The sequence below is a fragment of the Biomphalaria glabrata genome, chromosome 9, assembly GCF_947242115.1.
Source record: "Biomphalaria glabrata chromosome 9, xgBioGlab47.1, whole genome shotgun sequence".
NCBI classification, from domain to species: domain Eukaryota; kingdom Metazoa; phylum Mollusca; class Gastropoda; family Planorbidae; genus Biomphalaria; species Biomphalaria glabrata.
Genome location: NC_074719.1, coordinates 34,079,569 through 34,094,582, shown reverse-complemented (window position 1 = coordinate 34,094,582; position 15,014 = coordinate 34,079,569). Strand labels below are relative to the sequence as shown.

Here is a 15,014-nt window from a genome sequence, read left to right as displayed (position 1 = left end):
TTACACAAACATAAAAAAAATTATCAACTATTTCACAATACGCTATTTACATATTTTTTTTTTATTTTGTCGGTCAAAGATTTAGGTCTAGAGACGCATTCAACTAGGAATAATCCATTACCACATACAGTATTATACCTCTCTCCCAACCCACTACATACACATTTTAATAGTCCCTTATATTTACTGTGACAATGTTACGGATTTTAAATTTGTAATTACATTATAAATGATTATATGACTACTTCTAAATCTAAATCTAGTTATTTCTTCTTTTTATCTGACACAAAATAGTTATGTAACAATCTGCATTTTTACCTAGGTGGCTACCCTTAAATGTCAAACTAGAATCAATATTATTTTCTAACATCCACTTGCTTTCAGTTCACATGTCCTCCTCATCAGTCAAACACACACACAATTTAGAACAAATTAATGAAAAACTAGAATTATATTAGGTCCTGCACATAAATATATATTGATTGGAAACAATAGATCTAACTCTTCATGAAAAGAATATAAATCAAGAAATATGAATAGCTGTAGATATAATCAATACAATATTCTTAATCTACATAAATAGAAACAATATCACTTACAAGATATTATATTTAAAAGCTCATCTTATCAAAGACAAGATCATAAATGTCTATCTTCATAAGCAGACGTCAAATTCTCTCTCACACTATAACACAATGCCCCTCTTCTTCAGTTTCGGGACTCACTTAAACAAATCCCGTTTTTTTTAATTATAAATTAAATCAACCATGCCTTTCAATTAGCTATAAAAGTAATTTTACTTTAATGAAGTCCCTTTGTAATATTATTGAATTCATATTGTGTGCCAGTTGTTTATGACTCTTTATTTAATTAGGTGAATTTTCTTTAGAATGTAAAATTGCCAATTTAAAATTTGACTACCACTGAACAGAAAAAAAAACAACGTCCTCATAAGTTTATAAATGTTTTAACAAACCACGAATTGTCAGAGACCAAGTAATGAAAAAATTGCACTAATGTATGAATTTACATATAGCTGGGAACAACAATAGCCAGCAACCTAGATTTAGACACTGATCTGACAAAAAGAATAGGAAAGGCTTCTGCAGCAATGGCAAAACTCTCCAAGCGCGTGTGGCAAAATACCAAATTGACTACGGCAACAAAAATCCTTGTCTACTATGCCTGCTTTCTGAGCACACTTCTTTATGGCAGTGAGAGCTGGGCAACTTAAATGCGCCAAAAACACAGGTTAAATAACTATCACCTACGCTGCCTGCGACGCATAATGTGCATCTCCTGGAGGGATCGTATCACCAACCAGGAAGTTTTGAAACGGTCCAATATGCACAGCATCTATGCGCTCCTTCAACAGAGAAGACTACGCTGGCTGGGTCATGTCACTCGCATGCCAGGTGGAAGAATCCATAAAGACATTGTATACGCTGAGCTTGCAGAAGGAGTTAGACCCAAGGGCCGTCCAAGACTAATCTATAGAGATGTCTGCAAGCGAGACATGAGAGCCACGGGCATAGACCACAGTATGTGGGAGGAGATAGCCCAAGACCCGACAGGATGGAGACAGACTGTACGTGCTGCTGCGAACTTCGCCGAATGCAAAAGAAATGAAGCTGCATCAGCCAAGAAAAAGAAAAAGAAAGCTGCCCTGTCAGCAAGCCCTAGGACAGATGCATATACATGCAAGAACTGTGGCAAACTCTTTCGCTCCAGAATTGGCTTGATCATTCATTCCAGATTCTGCCCCATCTCAAGACATAACCAAAGCTATTGACTCATCTGGGCGCATCCATCGTCTTCCGAGAAAGAAGGAGACATATAATGTATGCAAGGTACTTTGGATTATTTTTACTGACGGTACATCTTGTATAGCACACACTGATGTCTTAACTATGAGATTTTAAAATAAACAAAAACTAATGAGATTAATTGCTTATCTCAAAGTACATAAAAAGGAATGAGCTTAACTTAATGATATGACAATGCAAATACAATGTCAGAAATTTATGAAGGCGTACAGCCAATTTAAGAATAAACAGAAACTCTTTTTAATGGATGTGTAGACCATTCACTTTCTCTATGCAATCAAAATCCTTTTCCAGATAATGCTTTTGCGTAACATTTTTGAATTTAAATAGTTTGCTTAGAAATAGCTAGAGGCCATGCTTAAGGACTAATTCTAGCTTTCTGTGATTTTAAATTGTTTGGTTTTAATTTCTTGTGGGGCAATGATATACTACAAAAATAAGCATTACACAAGACTACCTTCAAAGGGGAATGAATTGATGAATGTGTAGCAAAGCAGAAGAGTAGAAAAAGAAAGAATTAAAAATAAAAAGAAAAAAAAAGAACAGTGAAACAGCAAAACCCGAGGATTCAAACCGGAACTACCGGTTCGGAAGCCACGCATTTTACTTAGCCACCGCGCCTTCTCCATAGACCTAGTACACTTTATAATATTCCAATGATAAAGATTTAGATCTAGAATAGCCTAGACATAGAAGACGATGCGCGAGGTTTTCCTGAACATTAATTGATTAAACTATTGAATCAATAAAGCCTTGCATTCGGCTATTCACAAAAATGACAGTCCTTTAAAAACCAATGTTGAATTAAGACCTAGAATCCTAGATCTAGATCTCTAACCAAATTTAAATTATCTAGTTGTCCACTTGATAACAGTCAAACTAGCATTTTCGACGTCTGGCCAACGAGCTAGTAATTCTTTTCTTAGCGATATACATCGACTGTTAAATTAATAGAAAATCGTCAGAAACAGTTCAAAATTCCACGAAGTTCTGACTTGAATAGATGTATTGTTTTAAATGGATCTTGCTCTTATCACTTACCACTATCTTTACAACTAAGCATTGCTGCAGTTTCGTAATAGTTTCTGTTAGAAAAACTTTTTACCAGCTTTAGTCAAATCTTGAGTTTTATTAATGAATATTAATCAATATTTGCATGTTAGGAAAATCCTGAACTTGCTTTTATCTTTTATACAGAGTTCTATTATTACATTAAAAATAAATTGTATCAGCAATATAAAAAGCACATTTCGAGAAACAGGTGACTTTATTCAACCATTAGTGTTATAACCCAGTCCAGAATTTAAACTGCCACTATGATAATATCGTCTGTCTCCCAGAAAGTAGACAGGAGCTCCACTACATCCTGGACAAATAGAGGTAAGGTAGGTATACTTTGTTATAAAAACGCTTTTTGTATATTTGTCCTTCCATTGACCAAGACAAACCCGTTTACTGCACCCATGAGGATGTGACACTAGGAACATTAATTTGTGACCATCACGTGTTTTTCTGTATTTTAAATCTAACCATTCTTGCAGACGTGACAACTGTTTCAACGATTTCTCGAGTTTGTCAACAAGTGTTTCATCACAAGTAGAACAATAAAAAAATGACAAATCATTTTCTACGCTTTTATAAACATTCTTGTCTTCAACTTTTAGAACTATCTCTGAACTATATTCTGTATCGTAGAAAAATCTGCAAGTCGTGTGACTAGCTTCAATGTTATCATACACAAGGCTTACAACTGTACCCACACCAACACTCCAGTAATTAGGTTTTGGGTCGCCTGAAAGTTGACATTTTTGGCATGGACATGTTTCTGCTAAGATTTTTACAACGTTTTGTACCATCCCATTTCCGGTTCTTAATTCTTGACTTCCTCTCATATTGTACAAAGAATATGGAGTTTTAGTGTCGGACCAAAACATTGGTCTAAGTGGACTGGTCATAGTGACATTCACTCTGACTGTTAGGTCTGCTACAGCTTTGATCAGGTCATACAAATCTTTGTCACGAATATCTTCGGGTAAATGCTCCAAACCTAAAGTATCAACAGGAATGAAATCTAAATGACCTGGATGTCGCAAACATTCATCTAGATATCCATGTAGATAATCTTGTCCACCTTCAGATATTTGTTGATCATGCTGGCCTATTAGAATATAATAATAAAACAATACGACAGTATCCTGTAAGAAGATTTTGAAATTCAATGATAAATAAGCATTTATGTACGGGTCTAAATAGACCCATTTTATTAAAATTATTTTAAATCATAACCTTTCTTTCTTATTCTTATCTTAAAATTACAGAAGCTAAATTCAATAAAGTAGATGATGGCGCCCTATGGCATTCTAATGGACAGTGTATTGTTTCACATGGATATAAGTATTCTCTATTTTTAGCGGCCCCCGAAAGGGGATAAGACGCTATTAGTTTTGTGCGAAATGTCTGTCCGTCTGAACGTCTGTCCGTCCGTCCCGTTTAGATCTCGTAAACTAGAAAAGATATTGAACATCCGACATCACAATACTTTAGACCATTCAAAGTTCTGATGCAACGGCTACTTTATTTTTTCTGAAAGCGAAAAATCTAATTTTTAAAATCAGTTATGTAAGCAATTTTTTAAAGAGAAAAAGCTAATTAGTATGCATTATAAATTATACCTAATTTAAAATTAATAGTGATCTTATAAAATTGATTTTTCTGAACATTTTTTTTTATCACGGAAATTCTTTTTTTTTTTTTTTTTTTTTGAGGATTCGAATAAGAGATTGAGCCTTTTCAAAACAATTAGATCAATTATAAGACATCAGTTATGCCAAGGGAGGCGCGGTGGCTGAGCGGTAAAGCGTTTGGCTTCCGAACCGGGGGCCCCGGGTTCGAATCCTGGTGAAGACTGGGATTTTCAACTTTGGAATCTTTGGGCGCCTCTGAGTCCACTCAGCTCTAATGGGTACCTGACAATAGTTGTGGAAAATTATAGGCGGTTGGTCGTTGTGCTGGCTACATGACACCCTCGCTAACAGTAGGCCACAAAAACAGATGAACTTTACATCATCTGCCCTATAGACCACAAGGTCTAAAAGGGGAAATAGTTAGGCCAGGTTCACATCTAACTTTACATTCACTTACACCTATCCTTTGATCTGCGGGACACTACACAAGATCTGTTAACCTTCTTTCTCCATTCTTATCTCTCATTTGTCTCTGATATAATTTCATTTGGATGTTGTTTCTGAAAATATTGAAGACTGCCTTGGTGGACCTCTTCGGGGGCCGATTTCGAGTTTGTGTTTCCACACAAACTGTCTTTTGTTATATTTTGGTTAGTCTAGTTCTACTTTTCTACTTTTGTCAAAATTGTAGCATTAACTTATTTTATTATATTCGTGTTAATAAACTTTGTCCTACGACACCAGACTTTATCAGTGGAAATATAATTGGTTTGTCCAACATACATAAGCTGTTTCGTCCAACATACATAAGCTGTTTCGTCCAACATACATAAGCTGTTTCGTCCAACATACATAAGCTGTTTCGTCCAACATACATAAGCTGTTTCGTCCAACATACATATGCTAACTGTTACGTCCAACATACATAAGCTGTTTCGTCCAACATACATTAGCTGTTTCGTCCAACATACATAAGCTGTTTCGTCCAACATACATAAGCTGTTTCGTCCAACATACATAAGCTGTTTCGTCTAACATAAGCTAACTTCAGGAGCGAAATCCGATCACAACTCCAAATATTCGAGTCCAAGTAATGCAAATTAAAATAACATGTGAATTTCTTAAATTTGTTATTAAACAAGCATTTATTTATTTTGTCTGTTAATTATTTAGTAAGTACAAAATTTACTATAATTTTTTGAGATGATTTTTCATGCTATTCGAGAAGTCGATAACTGGTTGGGTAATTTCTTTTTTCTGATTGAAATTATTTATAATTTAGTCCAGACTAAAATTGTGTAATGTTTCTACAAATTGTTCATGTATATCCTTATTATTTAGAAGATGGAGCTCAACGTTGTTTTAAAAGTTATTTGGTATTTAGATTTTTTGTAATTAAATTTAATGACAAAAAAAATTACACATTTAGCGGCACTAGTAACAAAAAAACAGTTATTGATTATGTTTTCAATCTTAAAAATTATGGTCTCATTGCTCAACAGCTAAAATCGCCCAATAGCCAAAATCGCTGTATAGCCTTTAGAAAGGTACCATAGCTAATTATAATATTTTGAAAATGTACCATTGATATTTTATCTACAAATAAAGCACTCTTTAAAAAGGAATAATTAATTGCAGATCAATGCTTTTGAAATCAAATTACAAAACGAATATAATTCCAAACTTTGAAATGAATGTAATGTACAATAATAAATCTACAATACAACTTTTTGGGCCCTTATGACTTACTGACTCACTGATAATCACTAGTTCTCACATTTTCATTAGACGAATAAATACGATAATTTAACCAGCTGTTTTTAAATGAAACCTAGAAAATTAAGCCATTTTCAAGATCGAAATCGAAACAATTAAATTACCAGAACGAATTTATATACAAAATGTTGACCAACTATTTCTATAGTTAGTGTTACATGTAGTCAATTGTACAGTATTTGCTGTTATCTATTGGACATGTAAATGTTATGTTACTTTGGAGCCCTAAGTTGTCAAGTTCTTTGAGTTAAAAGTGTCGTGTGATGCAGTTTACAGAGAGTATAGTGAAATCCGTGATAATGTTTTTGAATGAAACGAATTGTAAATATTTTTATCTACAACTATTAATGTTTTTTTTTAAGCTAGACAATTTTCTTTAATATGTAATTTGCAAGCATTAAAAAACATAAAAACATTATTTCAATTTTATAAATTTATAAATTACCTATGATATGAAGACAGTTTTTAATGCACTTGACATCAGACTGACAAGTTTTTTCACAGAAAAATTCTGAAATTATAGTGGTCTATTAGGATAAAAATTTCCTGGTTTAAAATAATTTAATTGTTACCAACGTATCAAATGTTTTAAACGATTAAAATTATATAATGTAAATAAATATTTTGCACCTTTTATGTTGTCATAGTAAAAGAAAAATGTTTATTAAAAAAAGATTCATCAATAAATGTAGTTTAAAAACCCTAAAAATGTGCAAAACTTTTGTTCATATTATGTTAATTTTTCATCAGTAGAAGAAATTAAAGAAAACTGAATGACGGAATAAACGTATCAATAAACATATTGAACTATCAACTCACCTTTTTCTCTACCTCTTGTAATTTCCATTTGAACATTTCTTATTTTGAAAAATAGTTTTCCTAGTTAAAAAATAAATGTATAAATAAATAAATAAATAAATAAATATATATTGTTACGTATTTCTGATTTTCTGGCTAAATGTACTAGGCACACAAATAAAAGAAACACTGCAAAGAACTTGACGACTCAACTTTCAGCTTTAAATAACTTTATTGAATTATAACTATAACAATTCGTCACTGTAACATGTAGCGTATACGTCTTACATCGACTGTATCGACTGTAACGGCTCAAGTCCACTCTCTTCTACTGTCTCGCACAGTAGAGAACAGTATCGACGACTGTACTGACTCTTTTCACATGAACATCTCTGGTTTATAAAGAGTCCCTAATCGCTTGTCTATTGTTGCAAAAACACTGCTAGTACCCTCTGGAACAACATGGGAGGAAACATCACATCCTGTTGTTGTTTATACATGTCGATTCCAGAGGATGCCAGCTGCAGTGTCATCTCGCCGAGGTCACACGTAGTGACCTCTAACTGTCACTGTTCATTTGTCACAATGCCCCCCTTCGTAAATCTGTTCGTCCTCTGGAACAACACGTGAGGCACGTCCCATCCTGTCTTTGTTTACATGCATAGATTCCAGATAACACTCAGTGCTGTGTCATCTCGCCGGGGTCACACATAGTGACCTCTACCTGTCACTGTTCATTCGTAACACTGCCCCCTTCTTAGATCTGTTCGTCCCGAACAGATTCTATTTCACCACTGTACTGATGGAGTCGGTCAACGTGGACAACCTTCAGCTTGGACCGTGGACTTTTCTGTATCCTGTAGACCACGTCGTTTATTCTTTTTACGACACGGTATGGACCTTCCCAGTCTCTTTGGAGTTTCGGGGATCTGCCTTTTCGTCTCTGTGGGTTATAGAGCCACACTAGATCATTCTCATGGAACCCCGACGTATTGGCCCGTTTGTCATACCTCGTTTTCATCAGGTCACTGTTGGTCTTGATGTTTCTGCGGGCCAATACATGAGCATTCTCCAATCGTCTTCGGAGATTGGTGACATATTCAGTTGAAGACACTGGCGTATCTCTCGGAATCCCAAATAACAGGTCACATGGTAGACGAAGCTCACGACCAAATAACATCTTCGCTGGGGTATATCCTGTGGTGCTATGAACGGATCCTCTGTATGACATGAGGAACATGGGGATATGGCTGTCCCAGTCGTCTTGTCGGTCATCAGTAACCTTAGACAGATGTTGTTCTAGGGTTCTGTTGAATCGCTCCACCATCCCATCAGATTGCGGATGGAGAGCTGTCGTGCGAGTCTTTTCGATGCCAAGTGTCTTGCACATCTCCTGGAAAACTTTGGACTCGAAGTTCCTGCCCTGGTCAGAGTGCAACTCATTAGGTACACCAAAGCGACTGATCCAGTTATCCACGAGTGTTTCGGCCACTGTGATAGCTTCTTGATTTGGTATGGCATAAGCTTCTGGCCATTTGCTGAAATAGTCCATGACTACCAAGATGTATTTGTTTCCTTTCTTGGTTTCAGGAAATGGGCCTGCTACATCTATTGCGATCCTCTCGAATGGAACACCAACATTATACTGTTGCAAAAGACCCCTAGTTTTGCGTCGAGGGCCTTTTGCTGCCGCACATATGTCACACCTTCGACACCATTCCTCTACATCCTCTCTATATCTGAACCAGTAGAACCGCTGACGAACCTTTTCCAGAGTCTTATTGACACCAAGATGAGATCCGCTAGCGCCATTATGCATCTCTTTCAGTACTTCAGCAACTCTCACCTTCGGTAACATCAGCTGAAGGCGATTGGATGTTCCATCAGCAGATTCCCAAACTCTTTTGATGACACCATTGACTAACGTCAGCGAGTCCCACTGAGCCCAGTACGCCTTGGTGGCTACCCCCTTCTCAGAGATGTCTTTCCAATCTGGCCGTTGTCCATCTTCTTTCCATAGAAGAATGGGAGCCAGATCTTCATCTTGCATTTGGTCCTCTCGAATCCTTTTATCACACCAGGATCTGGAAACATCTACTCCGAGCCGAAGACAATTGACAGCTACCTCCTTTTCTTCAGCCCTCTTGCAGTGCTTACATTCTGCTTTGCAGGGTCGTCGAGACAGTGCATCAGCATTTTGGTGAATTTGCCCTTTTCGGTGCTTAGTTTCAAATTCATAGGTTTGAAGACGTTCGATCCACCTTGCCACCTGACCTTCAGGGCTCTTAAACGAAAGCAACCATTGCAGAGCTGCGTGATCTGACCTTAAGATAAATTTCTGCCCGTATAGGTACTTGTGGAAATGTTTTATTGCATCCACAGCAGCCAGCAATTCACGTCTCGTCACACAGTAGTTCCTTTCAGCTCTCGATAGGCTTCGACTGAAGTATGCGATGACTCGTTCAGTTTCATCCACCTTTTGGGACAAGACTGCGCCTATTCCAGTGTTGCTTGCATCTGTGTCGAGTATGAATGTCTTCCCTGGAATGGGGTAGGCCAATACTGGTGATGAGGATAGTGTGTTTTTCAGCCTCTCGAAAGCTTCTTGACATTCAGATGTCCAAATAAATGGCCTCTTTTGCTCTGTCAGTTGATGAAGGACCTTACAGATGTTTGAGAAATTTGGCACGAAACGTCGGTAGTATGTACAGAGTCCCAAGAAACTTCTCAGCTCATGGATATTACTTGGCGTAGGCCATCGTTTCACTGCCTCAACTTTGTCAGGGTCAGTGCTGACTCCGTCATTTGACACAATGTGACCAAGGTACTTAACGTTTTTCCTGAATAAGGAACACTTCTTTGGGCTGAGTCTCATTCCCGCACTTCTTATCCGTTGAAATACTTCCTTCAGATTTGCAAGGTGCTCTTCAAACGTTTTGCCAATGACAATAATGTCATCAAGGTAAACAAGGCATGTAGTCCAATGAAGTCCTCGTAAAACCCTCTCCATCAATCGTTCAAAGGTGGCTGGTGCGTTGCAGAGACCGAATGGCATCACAGTAAATTGCCAGAGGCCATTGCCAGCAGAGAAGGCGGTTTTCTCTCTATCATTGGGATGCATTTCAACTTGCCAATACCCACTCTTTAGGTCGAGAGTAGAAAATACCTGGGACCCTGCAAGCGTGTCCAAAGTATCGTCGATTCTAGGAAGTGGATAACTATCTTTATGTGTGACTTCATTCAGAGCTCTGTAATCTACACAAAATCGCATAGATCCATCCTTCTTCTTTACTAAGACAATAGGCGAACACCAAGGACTATTTGAGGGCTCAATGATTCCTTGCTGCGTCATGCCCTCTATCATGTCCATAGCTTCTTGTTGCTTTGCTAGCGGCAAGCGACGTGGTGGCTGTCGAATCGGTCTGGTGTTTCCAGTGTCTATTCGATGTTGTACCATGTTTGTCCGTCCGCAGTCTGTTTCATCAGATGGCAGAATATCTTCAAACTCAATGATCAACTGTTCCGCTTTGCTGAACTGCTCATCTGATAAATTCACTTTCATTTCTGTCAGGAGCTTGGTAATTTGTGGATTGAAAGGTTTGGTGGAATTAACGATCGTGATATCATTATTACAGTTTCTTATCAGGTCAAGAGTATTACATATTGCGATGGGGCTGTCTTTCTCTAGATGTCTCTCCTGTAGGCCGAGGTTCATGATTCTGACGGGCACCTTTTGATCTTTTCCGACAAGGACCAATGTTTTTCCTACTGCCATTCCGCTGTTGTCATTTTCAATGCCTTCCACTATCGCCGTCATCGTTGCAGTTTGACCATGCTCTAACTTTCCCCAGATAATTGCTTCAGACTGAGCTGGCAAACTTGTATCTTCTGTTAAAAGGATTCTTCTTATTTGACCATTCTCTTCATCTTCATCCCCGAGCAAGGGAATCTCAACATCACCACATTTCAAAGTACCACCTCCGATGTTCAGAGAGAATTCACATTTCTGCATAAAATCGAGCCCAATAATACAGTCATCCGTAATGTTAGCGATCAGAAATTCATGTATAAATGACTGATGCCCGAGCTCAAAGTTTATATTTGTCAGTCCATGTATAGGCATCATCTCTCCACTGGCCGTCTTCAAGGAGTAAGAGTTCACTCTCTTGATTTCGTTCTTTTTGACAATGTCTGGACGAATGACTGAACGTGAGGCACCAGTATCTAGAAGAAAACGGTAATTTCGAGATCCAATTCTACCATTGATGTACAGACTTTTATTCTTCCCTAACACAGCGACTGGAATTATAGTTGCAGGGGCTGTCATGTTCTTGATCGCCGATTTTTGCCCCATAAAACCGGCGAAAGTTAGTTTCCCTGGTAGACATGAGCACCTGACCTTGCATCTGTCTCCGGTCTGTGCTGATACTCTGTTTGTCGGGGAAATCTTCTCGTGCAGTTCCTTTGTAGATGGCCAGGTTCTCCACAATTCCAACAACGTACACTGGTTCTATTCTGTCCTTCTTGCTTCTTATTTGGTCTGCGTTCTTCTAGCACTTCAGTTACCCTTCTGAGAAGTTGTGTAAGATCTTCTTCTTGGACTTCCAGCATACGCCCATGATGGATATTCTTAGAGGCGTCTTTGGCGGCTTCATAGGAGAGGGCGTAGACCAGAGCTTCGCTGGATTTGCGCTTACCACTGATTCTTATTGCCTTCTTCAGTTCTGGATCTCGAATAGCATCAATGAATGCATCAGTGATAATGACGTCCAGAAAGTCTTGTGCTGCTGTTGGATATGCCAAATGAGCAAGACGTTCTATGTCCGCCTCTAGCTCTTGCAAGGTTTCACCGGAGCGTTGTTGTCGGGTTTTCAACTGAACTCTATAAACTTCTTGTAAATGTTCGTCTCCGTAACGGAGCTCCATAGCCTTAACAATGGCAGCGTAATCTTGTTGATTTGTTATTGACTGAAGCAGTTCTGCTGCCTTCCCTCTTAAAGCTAACACCAGAGCAGTCGCTTTCTCTTCTTCAGTGTTCCAGTTATTAACCTTGGCCGCTGCCTCAAACTGTCTTTTGTAAACAGTCCATGAGATGGATCCATCAAACACAGGCGGCTTTATCTTCCCAGAGATTTCGGGCACTAATGTTTTTGTTCTAGTACCCCGTTCCTTACTCAGTTGTTCTTGGACATGAGTCCTTATCTCTTCCATTTCTTTTTCCACAGTGTTGACTCTCTGGTCAATCTTCTCGTTCATAGAGCTCATCTGTTCATTTACGTTTTCATTCATGGCGTTTATTTTCTTGAGGCTCTCCTTCATTAAGTCCATCTGGCCCTGCATGTTACTCAGGATCTCTGTCATATCTGGGTTTAATTCAAATATGCATTCATCTGGATCTTGATCTTCCTCAATAAGGGCCTGTCTTAGGCGTTCTGTTAGTGTTTCTTTGTTACCATTGAGCTGCAGACCTCTCTCACGAAGTTCTTGCCTTAATTCTTTGACCAACAGCTGGTTAAGTAGTTTCCTCGAAGACATTTCAGCCAGAAAAACATCCCACTTCTGACACCAATTGTTACGTATTTCTGATTTTCTGGCTAAATGTACTAGGCACACAAATAAAAGAAACACTGCAAAGAACTTGACGACTCAACTTTCAGCTTTAAATAACTTTATTGAATTATAACTATAACAATTCGTCACTGTAACATGTAGCGTATACGTCTTACATCGACTGTATCGACTGTAACGGCTCAAGTCCACTCTCTTCTACTGTCTCGCACAGTAGAGAACAGTATCGACGACTGTACTGACTCTTTTCACATGAACATCTCTGGTTTATAAAGAGTCCCTAATCGCTTGTCTATTGTTGCAAAAACACTGCTAGTACCCTCTGGAACAACATGGGAGGAAACATCACATCCTGTTGTTGTTTATACATGTCGATTCCAGAGGATGCCAGCTGCAGTGTCATCTCGCCGAGGTCACACGTAGTGACCTCTAACTGTCACTGTTCATTTGTCACAATGCCCCCCTTCGTAAATCTGTTCGTCCTCTGGAACAACACGTGAGGCACGTCCCATCCTGTCTTTGTTTACATGCATAGATTCCAGATAACACTCAGTGCTGTGTCATCTCGCCGGGGTCACACATAGTGACCTCTACCTGTCACTGTTCATTCGTAACAATATATATATATATATATATATATATATATCGGTAAAAGAGAGAAAGAGAAAGAAAGAGAGAGAGATAAAACGAACAGTTTTTAATACAATTCTTATTTTAAGATTGGAGTTCTTCTTTGGTGGAAAAACCTGGACACATATCTCGAAAACGGCTCTAACGATTTTTCTAAAATAAATGACTGCTGATGTATAGCTTTGAATAAAAAATAATTAGCTAATTGGCCAAACTGGGAAAACTCTAGTTAAACAGTCATTTATTTTTGAAAACATTTTCTTTTAAAATATAATTTTGTCTTTAAAATATTTTTGTCTTCAACATATACATCTGTGGGTTTTTCAGCATGTACGTTCAATGTTGATGCTATTGATTAATAAAATAACAGACGTTAAAAAACATTTTGAGTAACTTCCACCTATCCAAATGGCTCTACAGCTTATTGATAGCCTTGGCCTGCATCACCAGGACTTTGAGCTGTTGTAGATCTAGGTCAACAAACCAACAGGCTCGTGATCTGACTTTGGGACGCCTGCTGTTTAGGTTTTTGTCGGAGAACAATCTTTGCTCCTCTGTTCTCTGTCATTCTTTCAAGGTGACCTGCCCAATGTAATCTGTTATCTGACATTCTTTTGATGTGACATGACCAACGTCATCTGTTGCTTTTTATTTCCGTCACTATGGCGAGGTCTTCATATAGCTAGTAAATTTCTTGGTTGGTGCGAGTCCTCCATCCGGAGACCTTATGTATAGCACTTTAACGTTTTCTGAAGATTTTCATTTCCCAAGTATTTAGCAGATTTTCTTTTTTTTTTGGTCGTCCAGTTTTTACTTGCATACATGGCCACTGGTCATATAATGGTTTTGTAAAAATGTTTCTGTCTTCTATTAGCTATAAATTGGCTTTCAAGTATGTGTTGTGTGTTATAGAAAGCTCTGTTGCCTGCCTCTTGTTGTATTTTTTACTTCTATCATTAGGTCATTTTTTGAATGTATTATGCTTCCTAATTATTTAGACATTTCTAAGTTTTCAAACTTGTGGTTAGTAATTTTAATTCTGTATGAATGTCTCCTGTCATTAGAACATATTTGGTTTTGTCGTCATTTATATCAAGTCCTGCTGGTCAAGATGCTTCTTCCAGTTGTGTGAAAGCTCTCGCAATGTCAGAGGTGTCTTTACCTAATGTAATCTGCATATGCAAGGTATTGTTGTGATTGGTTGTATATTGTTCCTGTTGGTCACAGACTTGTTTTCTGTTCTGAAGTATTAATTGTTCCCCTTGTGTTTATTTGTATATTCCCTATTACTTTTTCTAGAGTCTAATGGAAAGGCATGAAAGTGAGTCTCCTTGTCTTAGTCCTCGTTTAATCCTATATTTCAGTGAATGTTCTCCTATGATCTTGACTTTACTTTTGAGCTGTTTAATGTCATATGCATAAGTCTGGTCAGTTTCTTGTTGGGTGTTTCAAAATCCTGAATCGTTTGAAATAGATATTTCTTTTTGATACTGTGGTAAGCCATTTTATAGTCTATATAGATTTGGTATACTAGTAAACTGTATTAATATCATTTTTCTTGTGAACGTATTAGGTCTGAAACCACATTAGTAGTCACCTAGGATTTCTTGCGCATACTTTACAAGTTTTTTAGTAATAACCTTTGTTAGTATCTTGTACGTTACACCCACAAGAGAGATTCCTGTGTAATTCCTATGTCATTACAACATTTTTTTATGTATTAGGATTATAA

General features: G+C 37.7%; 1 protein-coding gene across 1 annotated transcript in view; it reads right to left on the bottom strand.

The window, feature by feature from the left end:
* Positions 1–38: 38 nt before the first annotated feature.
* Positions 39–15,014, bottom strand: part of LOC106068250 (uncharacterized) — a 33,261-nt gene continuing 18,285 nt past the window's right edge. The window contains exons 7-9 of the mRNA XM_056040984.1: positions 7,106–7,165; positions 6,732–6,797; positions 39–3,984 (exon numbers count right to left, since the gene is read on the bottom strand). Coding sequence (XP_055896959.1) covers positions 3,098–3,984; positions 6,732–6,797; positions 7,106–7,165 — 1,013 coding nt within the window. The 3' untranslated portion in view covers positions 39–3,097. The remainder of the gene's footprint in view (positions 3,985–6,731; positions 6,798–7,105; positions 7,166–15,014) is intronic.